The sequence below is a fragment of the Lissotriton helveticus genome, chromosome 11 (genome assembly GCF_964261635.1).
Source record: "Lissotriton helveticus chromosome 11, aLisHel1.1, whole genome shotgun sequence".
Taxonomy (NCBI): Eukaryota; Metazoa; Chordata; class Amphibia; order Caudata; family Salamandridae; genus Lissotriton; species Lissotriton helveticus.
In genome coordinates, this window is record NC_136072.1 from 1,185,249,123 (window position 1) to 1,185,264,899 (window position 15,777).

Below are 15,777 nucleotides of genomic sequence, written 5' to 3' on the forward strand. Positions count from 1 at the left end.
CTAACTATGCACTGAGTTTGAACTAGCTTTGAGCTGCCTTAATGCTGTTACTTCTTCTACCCCTCCATGACCAACCTTTCTGAGCTTTCTCCTACTCCTACTCTCTCATATGGCCATGCCCATACCCCAGTCCCATGAGTTTTCTCCCAATACCTCCCCTACACCCCTGGTTGGGGCTGGCCGATTGTTGTTAATGCTTAGTTCCTCTTGGTCTGCTTGCGCTCTGACCATCTTTTGCTTTCTTCTCTTGACCAGCCGCAGTACACCCAGGGCGATGACTACCAAACGGAGAGCAGCAGAGGCTCTGATCTGTCCGACATTATGGAGGAGGACGAAGAGGAGCTGTACACAGAGATGCAGCTAGAAGATGGTGCACGACGACGCATTAGTGTCACCTCTCACAATACCCTCAAGGTAAGAGATGTAGGCATAGACCGTGGGTGGGCTCGCGAAGCAGGGTCCACTCTGTCACGGGACCGGGATGGGGTCTTGTGATTGACGTACTGTAGTAGTTAACAGAGATGTGCCCTGGTGACAGAGATGTGGCTAATAGAGATGTGTGTCTACTGGTGGGGCTCACCAATAGGAGCTGCGTCTCCAAGGGCGGTGTGTCTCCAAGGGTGATGTGTGCCCAATGTCGACGTGCCTCCAAGGGCAAGTCATACTTTAACGAAAAGAACTGTGACAAGGAAGAGTGAAATTGGTACAGGTTTCCACCAACCACCATCTAATACTGGAATCATTTTGTAGACCACAAGACCCTCTCAAAGTCCAAACCAGGGTTGGATCATGGATATTGGTGAAGTTACATTCACTTAGTGTGTGTCACATGGGTGAGTTGAGCTGAAACCCTTTGTTATCAACTCATGGCCACAAATAAGTTGTGATTAGAAGATACATCGAGGTCTGCGGCATTGTAAGTTATAATTTAGGCTATTTCATGCATCAGACATTTTGTGAAAACTTGTATTTTGCTTCTTTGTGGTCACTGAACCTGGCAGCATCGGCTCCTGATTGGAGAACCAAAGCGGTCTACACTAAGAGAACTTGCTGCAGCTTTCCTGATGTGTCGATGGTCCTTCAAAATCTGTCACCCAAGTTTCTCCAAACCCTCGGTCCTCTGGGACATCCCCAAGCAGGTGTATCCTGTACAAATGGTGCCTTGAGTAGGCTAGCATCACTGGAAATGAACATGCCTAAAATGGGACGTTTGGTCGAATGGGAGCAGGGTCCACTACTCTGTAGGGAATCAAATCTGTCCTGTGCACTACACGCTTTGTGGAAGAAGTAGGGTGACATCAGAGTACAGTGGACAACCTCAGTATGGAAACAGCCACACTCTCAGGGACACCCCTCTTGTGAGAGATTGTCTGATCCTTGTCTCTTCAGAGAAACGTCTGGGTGGTGGCCGCCAAGGAACCCGTGTAGATGTTTGTGCACAGAGAGACCAAACCACTTCTCTTTAAGGTGGACCTGTCTGTTGTAAACTTGCACTTTCTTAAAGTCCAGATGCTCCAAGGGATGCATGCACCTGGCCATGATCTGTTGGTCTGCAAAACGCTTCTCAGCAGCTGGCAAACCACTGAATCCCCATTCACATGCATTGCACATGTAACATAACACACCATCATCATCATTATTATTACATTTCAAAGTCTGAGGGAACTTGAGGCTGTTTGGCTTGACTATTAGCCACGTTCAGATCACTGCAATGTATTTGTGGTTCATCGCGAAGGTGGTGTGCTCTTACAATTTGGAGGAGCAGTTATGCTCTAGCGGTTAAAAGGAGGAGAGCTCTGGTTATGAAGACGAGGCATGCGCTAGTGATTACAAGGAGGGCATGCAGCCTAGTGAACCAGAGGTGTAGATTGTCTAGTGGTTAAGAGGAGGATATTGAGTTAGTCAATACTTATGGTATCAGTCGTGTAAGCAGGGAGCCAGTTCTGTAAGCCGCTTTAGAATATCCCTTCCATGTGGGACTTTATCCTACTGTGATTGTTGTTCAATCATAGTTTTGTGGCTGTGGTTGACCCCTGGGAACCTCTGTAAGACACATGTGTCCTCAGAAAAGGTTAAAAATCCCAGCCTCATCCTAATCTACAGGACCCACCAGAGCTGGAGAAACCTCTTCCTAATATTCCACTTAGTTTGCGCCCTTATTATTGACTTCTGCAATCCATGAATATGCTTTTTCGTGCCCTTTGTTCGTAAGTGAACTCGAGGCTTAATCTGTGGTGCGGGCTCTTGTCTTGTAGGGTCGCGTCGGCATTGTACATAGCACTCTCGTTTACCTGCCTTGCCATCAGCTCCAAAGTTAGAAAACAGTTGGGTTGTGTAATCTACAAAATACAATACCCAATGCATGCCCCCACTGAATTCAGTATTTCAGTGTTGGCTTCTTTTTCATGTGTGTTCTTGTCCACCAAAAGGAACTCAACATTGCGGACATTTAACCGTGGCAAGCGGAACCTCTGGCAGGGGACGAATGTGAGGAGGAAACTCTTGAAACCTGGGAATAAATATATTGAATTATTATCTGGGCCTCAAAACTACCTGCCAGGTAAAAACAAGATAAAATATATTGCTTTGCTTAGCAGTGATAGGGAGTTATGACGTGAAGGCCACATCTTAGAGAGGACGTGGTGTCCTAGCATGAGGAGGTTAGCAGGTGTATTTAGAAAAGCAAACTGCTGCAGGGAAGGCAAATAGTGGTAACCAGAGAAGAGCATTGCAAATTACTTATTATTTGCTCCTCGGGTTGTAAAACTGGAGGAGGGCTAGGAAAAAACTGGCAATATTCAACCTCTTCTTTGTGAAGTCCTTTGTGAAGGAACATTATCTGAATAGAACAGTGGAAAGGGGTGCTGAGAAGTTCAGCTCAGTGTGGCACACAGGGTGGTGGCAGAGGTGCCAGAACAGATTTTAGATTTCCAGATGCTTAGAAGATGTCATCATCATGACAACCCAGAGGTGAAGGGCAACGGGCTTGGTTCAGAGTTAGCAGGTATCAGAATATCATCCGATTTCCGGAGGAAGGTCTGTTTTCAGTTCAATACGTTTTTTTATATTATTATTTTCATAGAAAAAAACAAAGATGTCCAGAGGTGTGGCGCAGCGGCCAGGGTGCCTGACTCCGGACCACGGGGTACACAGTTCGATTCCCGGTGGCAGGTTAGCCCAGCACCAGGTGACTCTGGGCAATAGCTCGCTTACTCTTCCCGACGGCCCCCACTTCTCCGGAGGTAGCTGTGCGCTTTACAAATGCAGGTATTTCAAGCAATGATATGATTTGCATGGTGATTATCTGGCATCATAGTATGATCATAATAGAAAAGAGAACACTTATATTGTTTTGAGGACCAAGGTATTGGAAAACCTCTCAGTAGAAACAACTGAGGATAAGAGAATATGAGAGGATGAAAGGAGAAGTTTGAAGGAAAAGATAGTCCTGGAATAGGGTTAACTCCCTATGTGTGAGCGCTCAAAGTAATATATTTTAAACCTCAGATTGTGAGGCTTGGTGAGCTGTGAGAAAGTAGCTAAGTTGAGTATTGCTTTTGTCAATTTCTGATTAAGGAGGTTTTGATTTTTGTAGGTATGGGTCAGGGGTAGACCGGAGGCGTCCAGAGGAATCGTGATCGTATTCTTTATTGAGTACGGTATTATCTGCACTCCTCAAGACCAAGCCCATGCCCGCCATGTATATTAACCGATTCTTTTGTAGTCTTAACAGTCACAAAGGATTGTTTTGATCCCCAGGGTAAGTAGTAGATCAAGTAATAAAAGGTCATTGGTTTCTACTGGTAAAGGAGGAAGTTCTCCATCTGAAGGACATTCCACTGCTGGGACTTCGTACACGATAAGGATATCAAAGAAATGTCATGTGTCGATTCTCCTTCAGATGTAGCGTTCCTCGAGTAATCGAAAAGCTTACTATCAGCACCTAAACCAGGCTCTATCACTATCTGCTTTTAGAGTTTATATAGTGATTACAGCATGTCTGCACAAAAACAGACACTTATACATTCCAGGCTTCTCCCATAGAAAAATCAAGAAGAACTCACATCTGTAGAGAGAAAGACAGTTGGGATAAAAACAGAAGCCAACAATCGCCCAACTTCACCCTCAACTTGGCTGCATCTTTCTGCATCTCTTTGTTTTACTGCATGAATTAACTTTATTGAAGCATCAGTGTATACAGCCAGCTGTCTGTGTTTGTTCTGATCTCAGCTCCAAGCCAGCTCTTAATCATATCTTTGTTTTCACAGAGTTCCACTCACAGCATGACTTTTCCCTCACGGAATAAACTGCATGTCTACCATTGCCTCTATAACTAATTCTTTCTTTATTTTTCTTCCCCTCTCCTCGTTTTATTTACCACTCATTGTTTGTCCCCTGCCTCTCTTTAACATCACATGCTCTCGTAGGAGTTTAGGAATAGAGGCTCAGAAGCGGGGTTTGCAGAAGAACCTGACTTTCCTCAACAGTGCCATCACAGTAAAAAACTTTTCAGTATTCCTGAAGTGGCAGAAGAGGAGGGCGAGTACGCCGAACTGTCACACAGAGGGGTTCTGGGTGTCTCCTGTAAACTGAAAAGGGCGCGATATAGAGGCCGTGGAGGCCGCACTGTTGAGACAGACCAAGATGGCCGACAGCAAGGCTTATGTGTCCCAGTCCAGCACCGGGCTGCAGGAAGCGCTCCTGGCATTGAAGACTTCCCCTTCGAAGAGAGAGGGAGCAAACTAACTCGATTCCTCACGAGAAGTCCAGACAGCGGACTAGACTGTGGGAGTGAGGAGGAAGAGTTGCGGTTTAATTTCAGGAGTTCTTTTAACTCAGTGCCCCCAAAAGATGCTCAGGTTTTCAGTTCAGAAGCCAGTCCTTGCCCGGACCGAAGAAGCTCCAGGCCAACATTGGCTCGCAAGAGAACTCTAACCAGGCAAAGTAGTGTTGAAGAAGATTATGACGACTTAACGACTTGTGTTGCAGACAACCGAACCAGTGCCATACTCACGTTTGAGCCTAGAAACGATAATTTAAGCAGTGGAGAAACTCAGGTGGCCCGGAAGAGCGAATATAAACTTCCTGAAAGTAGGGAAGCATCTCCACCCTCAATGCCATCCCACATTGACCCACTGGTGTGTGACCTCAGCTTGTTTCTAACATTTTTAACACCTGCTTGCCAACCCCAAGTCTCCTTCACCCTTCTCTCCCTGGGTGTCCCTTCTTTGGCTCTGATCCCTGGTTTTCTGCTCCGCACCTTTTCATTTCTGCATCTGTTTTGCTTCTGGTAGGGCTGAAGCCTATTTCTTTGCTTCTAGATGTAACAATGAGCCTTTCTCAGGCATAACGGTTGCTGTGGCTTTGTTTCTGTTGAAGGGCAACTGAATTTAATTTTTAATTAAGGGTTAGCTGAAGTGACATTTCTTTGTGCATTTACTGCATACAGCTGGGTACATGTCATGCATATGATTCCTGTTTACGTAACTAGAGAAGTTCTCTGCTACGCTGTTGTTCAGTCCTAATTCCCAGCAAAGCAAGGTACACAGCAATCAATAGCAGCCAGGACGCGGCGCCTGCAGCCGCGGCACAGTTCCCTCATCACTGTGTGTCGCTCATGGTGGAACCCAACTATACCTGATGAGCTGTAGGGAAATTGAGGGATTGCCAAAGAGGCTGGTGACTGGGAAATACGTAAGGCTTGGGACAGATCAGTCGCATGACAGGGCTACTTGTCATGTTACTTTTCCTGTTTGAGTCTTTCTTGCCTCTTACAGGCTTATAGGCACACTTTTTCTTCTGAAAATGTAATAACCGCTTCGGCGCAGCGCACATTCCACCGCGGGGCGGGCAAATTTGACGCATGCGCAGATCAGACGGCCCCTGGTCGTCCGACGCACACTACCACCGTAACGTCGGACGGCCGGGGGACGGCCGACGCATGGAAGCAGTAAAAAAAAATAATGATTATAGTAGTAAATAATTAATATATGGAATCATGCCAGACATTTATAAACCATATTTTGGCAATGTTTGATTTTAGATGCTGTTGTGTGTAACACCCATTGTCCAAAGGTCATGTGTGAATTTCTCAGTAGTAGAGACATGTTTAAGCATTGGTGGATTGTCAGAAGATCTACCTCTCCAGGAGGTGGAGTTATCAGGGTCACGGATGTGAGGCCACTTGGCCTGGTGAATGGATTGCTAAGCTCGACCTGTCCTGGGCATTCGTAGTAGTTGGCAGTACGTCTGCAGGTGCTTTACGGATACCCTTGGGAGTGTGGGTTTTTCAGTATGGTGGCGTTATCATGATCACCTTGCGTGCTACACCAAGGTTGTATGTAGGCTGATGACGCTGACACCCAGTAGTATCCAGAGGTGATGCCAGTGACCTTCACATCCTGGGGAAGGGATAGAAGGTTTGTGGAGACCCAAAGCACCAAAAACAAGAAGAGAGTGAGAAGAAGAAAACGGCCTGTACTTCTTCCCTTTATCAATACAACAAACAGATGAGAACAAGCTTGCTACCATATCGACAACGTGTCACAAGTGTTTTCCCCTCCTGTGTCAGGCAAACCATTAGGTTGTTTAAAAGAACCCTCACTCACAAACCTAGTTGGTGGCGTGCTTCCGCATTGGGTTCCCACCTCAGATGCGTTATGTACATAAGGTGTGCTAAGATGCCTGATTAGGGTGAAGCTGTTTTTTTGTGTGACGCGGTTAATTTTTTGTGAAATAAACTTAAAACCACCTCAAGGCGATCCGTCCCTTTGGGAAAATTGAATAGTGAAACCCTTGGATAGAGTTAAAAGCAGTGATCGTGGATGTGCAGTGAGGGAATAATGGTTTCTCACATCCAAGTGTAGATCGTGTTAGGTCGACATGTTTCTGCCAATCATGAGTGCGACCCAAAGTAACCCACAGCCAGTGCCCCTCCTCTACAGAATCCGGCATTGGTGCCAGGGAAGCATTTATGAGAGGAAGGGTCTTGTTTAGACTGAACGGGTTGTATCACCTCACCTGAGATCTTGAATACAGTAGTTGAAATGCTCCCTAAATATGTTTTTCAAAGGACTATTGGGTGATGTATGATTGAAAAGAACACGGTGAATGGGAGCACTGCTGGGAGGAAGCGTGACTTTATTCCTACATTATCTGCGCCCTTAAAGTACGTTTCAAAAGGTACCTCAGTGGCAGAAAAAAAATGGACAAGAATAAAATATATTTTTTTAAAACCTTGAACACTTTGTTGTAGGCAGTACACTCGCACCAGAAGGCTCTGAGAGTCTGTTTTCTGTGTCTTTTCCAGATCAAGTGTGCGCATGTACAGCAGGCTGCTGTCAGTCATTATTAAAAGTTGACTGGACAATTAACAAAACAAATTGAACTCCTCGCTTATGGAGTGGAACTATTTTTGTCACACATGCACAGCAGGTCAAATGTTATCCCACTTCGATACTGCGACAACTTTTTTTGACAAGTGCCATGTAATCAAAGCTGCTGTCTGCTAGCCACTCTAAATGCATGTTTAGGAAGTGATATTTTAAAATTAACTTTCAAGATGGGACCAATGTCAAACTGTTGGCCAATTTTAATTTAGAAGGCAAGTACAGGTCTCTGTAAAATATATGTTATGGTCCATTGACCAGCACTGAGCTTTAAATGATTAAGGTCGATTGTAACGCGTCTAAACATAGGTTGAAAATAAGCTCCGCCTCTCATTGTGATGTCATATAGGATTTGAATCCAAAAAATGCTGCTGACGAGTGTAGAGAAAAATACATAAGAGAGCAGGGTATGTCCAAGTAAGTGTACAATTCAATTTCTAATTTATATATTTTTTCAGAAAGTCGCTAAATAGCTATAGAGCAATTTACAGAAATATATTGTAAAAAAATATAGGAAAATGTACCTAATAATGAGCTGAAAAGAAAAGCTAGATTAAAAAGAACAGAGTTAGTTATTGTCATTATATTCACAAGCATTTTGACTGTAATAAAGACAAAACAATTGGCCAACAGGACAATTTCTTTCAAAAACAATACCTGCAGTTTCATTTGCTTTACTACCAACACGTTTATAAAATTCATATGTCCTTCTTTAAATTTGCTATTTGTTTTTATAAAAGTGTCACGAAGTGCTGCTACATTTTTAAGTAATTTAAAGGTAGAACAATTAAAAATTGAAGCAAAAAACAATGATGTTATCACTGTAAAACAAGTCATAATTCATGCCACAATCAGAAGATTTAACACCATGAAACGAGAACCACCCTTAAACTTCTGGGAACCTCGGCTACAACACGTCCTTAATCACAAGTGTTCTCATTGGTGTAATTCAATTTATTCTTCATTTATCAGCCACTCTTCACTCCACGCAATTATTGCACGACGTGTAAATAAGCATCCAGACCAGCATATATTGTGATTAAATTATATTGGAGATCATCAACTTAGTATATCACAACAAAACATTTTTATTGTAAAGAAAGTGTATTCTGTCCCAGTGTCAAGAAAAACCACAAACCAGTGTGTCCCATGATGAGTGAGATCACAAGTTTATAGTGGGGGATGGGGTTTATATATAAAAACAAACAACAAACGTTATCATGAACTATTTGGCCAATATGCGATTTCTTTGTTTGTTTTTTCTTTATGTCAACGATGTTTCGACCCGTAACGTGGTACAGGTTCTTCATCAGGACAAGAAGACGCCTGGGACGTCCAGGAAGAATAAAGATAATTAATTAAGGTGGTTCAGAAAAAGATTGATTTATGTAATTAACACTCATACATTTTACATTGGGCAAGTAGTCAAAATCACTACTGTCCACAAGGGTGAAGAAGCGGGATACGCAAGCCTGTAACCGAATTAAGTGCACTGCGAGGGTGATGAGTGCCTGAGCGGAAATAGATGGATTAATGGCTGGCAGTTGCATTGCTCTGCACTTAATAAGGAGAAGGTATGTGCTTATCACCCTTACTGCGCGTGAGTACTGGAAATGAAGCAGTCGGATAATGTGGGCGGTCTGGAAGGCACCACAGTCAAATTACTTATCAGTCTTCCTTTTATGTATCTCGCGGGCCGAAGGGAGCGCTATTAAATATGGCATTCACTGGGGCGTGTAAACCGTGACTGTCTCTCCAGGAACAGTGATGGGTTGCTAGATTGCTGACCGCGGTGATTCTCAGTGTTTCTGATAGGGCCTGATGAAAAGTACATAACAGGGAGGAGGAAGAAAAAGGGGGCGTGGAGAGAGTTGTATTGGAAAATGTATTACACCGAAAAATGGAATCCACCATAAGACTATTCAAGGGTATTATGTACAAAGTAACCATACTATGCTAACTAACAAAGGGTACTTTCTACCCCCCCCCCCCCCCAAACCGCCTGCCATCTCTCACTCATGGATAATTTTTAATGCCATGAATCTTCTCACTTCCACTATTATCCAGTGGTTTGGACGCCACCATTTTTGTTTTGATGAGAACGGTCACTTTGTACATAATACTCTTGAGTAGTCTTATGGCTGATTCCATTTTTCGGTATAATACTTTCTCCAATACAGCTCTCCCCCCCACTCCTTTTGTCTTCCTTCTCCCTGTTGTGTACTATTCATCAGACCCCATCAGGGACACTGAGAATCACCGAGGTCAGCAGTCTAGCGGTACGTCATTGGCCATGGTGGGATAGTGATGGTTTACACACCAGAGCGCATGCCATATTTAATAGCGCTCTCTTCAGCCCGCGCGATACATAAAAGGAACGCCGATGAGAAATTTGACTGTGGTGCCTTCCAGACTGCCCACATTATCCGACTGCTCCATTTCCAGTGCTCATGCGCTGTGAGGGTGAATTACACATCCACTTATCTTTATTAAGTGCAATGCAATGCAAGTGGCTTCCATTAATCCATCCATTTCTGCTCAAGCACTCATCACCCTCGCAGTGAGTACAATTAACTCAGTTACAGGTATGCCTGCCACTCTTCTTCACCCGTGTGGATGGTAGTCATTTTCACTACATGCCCAATGTAGGTATAACATATGAGTGTTACCTACACAACTCCGTCTTTTTCTGGACCACCATCATTAATTGCCTTTATTCTCCCTAGATGTCACAGGCACCTTCTTGTCCTGATGAGGCCCCTGTACCACGTTAAAGGGCGAAACGTCGTCGACATAAAGAAAAACCAAAGCGATACATTGCATATTGGCCAAATGGTTCATGGTCAACCTTGTTGTTTGTTTTTATATATAAAAGACACACACCATAAACCTGTGATTACATCTCACTTTCACTTGTCTTGTGACACAATCTTGTTTGTGGTTTTCCTCGTCACTGGGACGCACTGCACTTTCTTTCTAAAATAAAGATTTTTGTTGTGATTTAAGATGTTGATGATCTTTGAAAGCAATTGATGACGATCTGTGGTGGTCTGGATATTTATTTACACGTCGTGCATTAATTGCATAAAGTCAAGATTGGATGATAAATGAATCGAATGATACTAATGAGAACCATTGTGATTAAGGAAGTGGACTGGCAAAAGAGTGTCAAATCGGTCAGACACCAAACATTCAGTCTGCACAAATCAAGCGCCATTTTACCCACGTCGAATTGTGCAACTGCCAATACCCAATGTAGGCAGATTGAGGCAGGGTGGCTGTTCCTCGCTTTGTATACCCCACTTAGATCCATCAATGTTACATGTGCCTTTTTTGCTGTATCATCCATGATGGGAGACCAACATGTCCTAAAATGGCCACTATGGGCTAGTTCATGAAACAGTCATATGCCCCAAAGCAGATCCCTGGCCCCCAAGACCTTCCAATCTGGGTGGTGCCCTGGAGGGTGCCGCAGAGCAGCGGAGACAGGCGTAAAGTCTCCCCCTTTCAATGGTCCACAACACCCCAAACATATTTCACGTAAACAAGGGCACAACGCTTCCTCTTGGTGGTAATGTGTAGAGATGGCATGTGACTTCAGGGCACTAGCCTCTTCACTTCACGCCAGTCAATCCGCTTCTAAGAAATGTCACAGGTGCCTTCACTGTTTCTGGAGATTTCACAATCTGAAGTGGAAAAGAAGCTTAAAGTGGCCTGATGACGAACAGCGATAAAACATGAATTACACATTAAAAGTGCAATGTTGGCAAAAAGGGCTGTGAATCTCCAAAGCAGGGTGGCATCTTCTCAGCACCATTTGGGAGACCTGGCAAGCGAATCAGGGGCGGCCTGGTATTATGGGCCGCAGGGCTTACCCCCCTCCATTTTCCAAAACAGAATGAGTGTCTGTCAGGTTGAGCAAAGGTTAGTCTTACAGACACCAACCATGTCAGGGTCAGGCAGCCAGGCATTTTGCCTGCACTTATGCACAGCCACCTAGCAGCCTGAGCCAAGCTTTGTTGGGCTGAAGATTTCACAGCCCTTAGGGTTTTTGATTTGATTTAAGCCTTCAATCCTAGATAGGATTTTCTCTTCATCCCAGCAAAGCCCCCATGAGATCCTCCCCTTGTGACGAGAGGAAGCGTCACCAATAGATTCAAGCGTGAGTGCTTGAGGTTTAATCCCCGAAGTGCCCAGGGCTGATTGTCTATCAATGACCCCACATCACAGAGTGGGGTGGGGTCAAGTCTCACTGATCCCCCTTCACTCTGTGAGGAGCTAGGGATGGTTCTTCTCTCATTGGCTGACCTATGACAAGGTTAGCCAATGAGGGGAGGAGGTGGGATCTCCTAGTTTTTCCTTCCCTTCCTGAAGTGTCCTGATCCTTTTGGTGTGTTTGTGTTTTCCCATCTCACCATCTGTGGTTATGCCATCACAGCCACAGCCTGGTAAGGGCTTTTTTTCAAAGTTTGGGTGCATGTGTGTATGAATGTTTGTGTATATGTGCATGTGTGGATGGGATGTGTGCACGTGAGTGTGGGTATGTGCGTAAGGATGGTGGGTGTATGTGCACTGGTGAATGGATAGGTGTGAGTGAGTGTGCTTGTGAATGGATAGGTGTGAGTGAGTGTGCTCGTGAATGGATAGGTGTGAGTGAGTGTGCTTGTGAATGGATAGGTGTGTGAGTGAGTGTGCGTGTGAATGGATAGGTGTGAGTGAGTGTGCTTGTGAATGGATATGTGTGAGTGAGTGTGCTTGTGGATGGATAGGTGTGAGTGAGTGTGCTTGTGAATGGATAGGTGTGAGTGAGTGTGCTTGTGAATGGATAGGTGTGAGTGAGTGTGCTTGTGAATGGATATGTGTGAGTGAGTGTGCTTGTGGATGGATAGGTGTGAGTGAGTGTGCTTGTGAATGGATAGGTGTGAGTGAGTGTGCTTGTGAATGGATAGGTGTGAGTGTGCTTGTGAATGGTTAGGTGTGAATGAGTGTGCTTGTGAATGGATAGGTGTGAGTGAGTGTGCTTGTGAATGGATAGGTGTGAGTGAGTGTGCTCGTGAATGGATAGGTGTGAGTGAGTGTGCCTGTGAATGGATAGGTGTGTGAGTGAGTGTGCGTGTGAATGGATAGGTGTGAGTGAGTGTGCTTGTGAATGGATATGTGTGAGTGAGTGTGCTTGTGGATGGATAGGTGTGAGTGAGTGTGCTTGTGAATGGATAGGTGTGAGTGAGTGTGCTTGTGAATGGATAGGTGTGAGTGAGTGTGCTTGTGAATGGATATGTGTGAGTGAGTGTGCTTGTGGATGGATAGGTGTGAGTGAGTGTGCTTGTGAATGGATAGGTGTGAGTGAGTGTGCTTGTGAATGGATAGGTGTGAGTGTGCTTGTGAATGGTTAGGTGTGAATGAGTGTGCTTGTGAATGGATAGGTGTGAGTGAGTGTGCTTGTGAATGGATAGGTGTGAGTGAGTGTGCTTGTGAATAGATAGGTGTGAGTGAGTGTGCTTGTGAATGGTTAGGTGTGAGTGTGCTTGTGAATGGATAGGTGTGCGTGAGTGTGCTTGTGAATGGATAGGTATGAGTGAGTGTGCTTGTGAATGGATTGGTGTGAGTGAGTGTGCTTATGAATGGATTGGTGTGAATGAGTGTGCTTGTGAATGGATAGGTGTGCGTGAGTGTGCTTGTGAATGGATAGGTGTGAGTGAGTGTGCTTGTGAATGGATAGGTGTGCGTGAGTGTGCTTGTGAATGGATAGGTGTGCGTGAGTGTGCTTGTGAATAGATAGGTGTGAGTGAGTGTGCTTGTGAATGGTTAGGTGTGAGTGAGTGTGCTTGTGAATGGATAGGTGTGCTTGTGAATAGATAGGTGTGAGTGAGTGTGCTTGTGAATGGTTAGGTGTGATTTTGCTTGTGAATGGATAGGTGTGAGTGAGTGTTCTTGTGAATGGATTGGTGTGAGTGAGTGTGCTTATGAATGGATTGGTGTGAGGGAGTGTCCTTGTGGATGGATAGGTGTGCGTGAGTGTGCTTGTGAATAGATAGGTGTGAGTGAGTGTGCTTGTGAATGGATTGGTGTGAGTGAGTGTGCTTATGAATGGATTGGTGTGAGTGAGTGTGCTTGTGAATGGATAGGTGTGCGTGAGTGTGCTTGTGAATAGATAGGTGTGAGTGAGTGTGCTTGTGAATGGTTAGGTGTGAGTTTGCATGTGAATGGATAGGTGTGTGTGAGTGTGCTTGTGAATGGTTAGGTTTGAGTTTGCTTGTGAATGGATAGGTGTGAGTGAGTGTGCTTGTGAATGGATTGGTGTGAGTGAGTGTGCTTATGAATGGATAGGTGTGCGTGAGTGTGCTTGTGAATAGATAGGTGTGAGTGAGTTTGCTGGTGAATGGTTAGGTGTGAGTTTGCTTGTGAATGGATAGGTGTGCGTGAGTGTGCTTGTGAATGGTTAGGTGTGAGTTTGCTTGTGAATGGATAGGTGTGAGTGAGTGTGCTTGTGAATGGATAGGTGTGCGTGAGTGTGCTTGTGAATGGATTGGTGTGAGTGAGTTTGCTTGTGAATGGATTGGTGTGAGTGAGTGTGCTTGTGAATGGATTGGTGTGAGTGAGTGTGCTTATGAATGGATAGGTGTGCGTGAGTGTGCTTGTGAATAGATAGGTGTGAGTGAGTGTGCTTGTGAATGGATTGGTGTGAGTGAGTGTGCTTGTGAATGGATAGGTGTGCGTGAGTGTGCTTGTGAATAGATAGGTGTGAGTGAGTGTGCTTGTGAATGGTTAGGTGTGAATTTGCTTGTGAATGGATTGGTGTGAGTGAGTGTGCTTGTGAATGGATTGGTGTGAGTGAGTGTGCTTGTGAATGGATAGGTGTGCGTGAGTGTGCTTGTGAATAGATAGGTGTGAGTGAGTGTGCTTGTGAATGGATTGGTGTGAGTGAGTGGGCTTGTGAATGGATTGGTGTGAGTGAGTGTGCTTGTGAATGGTTAGGTGTGAGTTTGCTTGTGAATGGATTGGTGTGAGTGAGTGTGCTTGTGAATGGATTGGTGTGAGTGAGTGTGCTTATGAATGGATTGGTGTGAGTGTGCTTGTGAATGGATAGGTGTGCGTGAGTGTGCTTGTGAATGGATTGGTGTGAGTGAGTGTGCTTGTGAATGGATAGGTGTGCGTGAGTGTGCTTGTGAATGGATTGGTGTGAGTGAGTGTGCTTATGAATGGATTGGTGTGAGTGAGCGTGCTTGTGAATGGATAGGTGTGCGTGAGTGTGCTTGTGAATGGATTGGTGTGAGTGAGTGTGCTTGTGAATGGATAGGTGTGCGTGAGTGTGCTTGTGAATAGATAGGTGTGAGTGAGTGTGCTTGTGAATGGATTGGTGTGAGTGAGTGTGCTTGTGAATGGATAGGTGTGCGTGAGTGTGCTTGTGAATAGATAGGTGTGAGTGAGTGTGCTGTGCATGGATAGGTGTGCGTGAGTGTGCTTGTGAATAGATAGCATGGATAGGTGTGCGTGAGTGTGCTTGTGAATAGATAGGTGTGAGTGAGTGTGCTTGTGAATGGATTGGTGTGAGTGAGTGTGCTTGTGAATGGATAGGTGTGCGTGAGTGTGCTTGTGAATGGATTGGTGTGAGTGAGTGTGCTTATGAATGGATTGGTGTGAGTGAGTGTGCTTGTGAATGGATAGGTGTGCGTGAGTGTGCTTGTGAATGGATTGGTGTGAGTGAGTGTGCTTGTGAATGGATAGGTGTGTGTGAGTGTGCTTGTGAATAGATAGGTGTGAGTGAGTGTGCTTGTGAATGGATTGGTGTGAGTGAGTGTGCTTGTGAATGGATAGGTGTGCGTGAGTGTGCTTGTGAATAGATAGGTGTGAGTGAGTGTGCTGTGCATGGATAGGTGTGCGTGAGTGTGCTTGTGAATAGATAGCATGGATAGGTGTGCGTGAGTGTGCTTGTGAATAGATAGGTGTGAGTGAGTGTGCTTGTGAATGGATTGGTGTGAGTGAGTGTGCTTGTGAATGGATAGGTGTGCGTAAGTGTGCTTGTGGATGGATAGGTGTGAGTGTGCTTGTGGATGGATAGGTGTGAGTGAGTGTGCTTGTGAATGGATAGGTGTGAGTGAGTGTGCTGTGCATGGATAGGTGTGCGTGAGTGTGCTTGTGAATAGATAGGTGTGAGTGAGTGTGCTTGTGAATGGATTGGTGTGAGTGAGTGTGCTTGTGAATGGATAGGTGTGCGTGAGTGTGCTTGTGAATGGATTGGTGTGAGTGAGTGTGCTGTGCATGGATAGGTGTGAGTGTGCTTGTGAATAGATAGGTGTGAGTGAGTGTGCTTGTGAATAGATTGGTGTGAGTGAATGTGCTGTGCATGGATAGGTGTGCGTGAGTGTGCTTGTGAATAGATAGGTGTGAG

The 15,777-nt window shown here is 45.0% G+C and overlaps 1 protein-coding gene across 1 annotated transcript in view; it reads left to right on the forward strand.

The window, feature by feature from the left end:
* The window catches only part of RIMBP2 (RIMS binding protein 2), a 1,305,415-nt gene that overhangs the window by 1,046,447 nt on the left and 243,191 nt on the right, over window positions 1-15,777 (forward strand). The window contains exons 17-18 of the mRNA XM_078668014.1: window positions 256-414; window positions 4,428-5,138. Of these exons, the coding sequence (XP_078524140.1) occupies window positions 256-414; window positions 4,428-5,138 (870 nt within the window). The remainder of the gene's footprint in view (window positions 1-255; window positions 415-4,427; window positions 5,139-15,777) is intronic.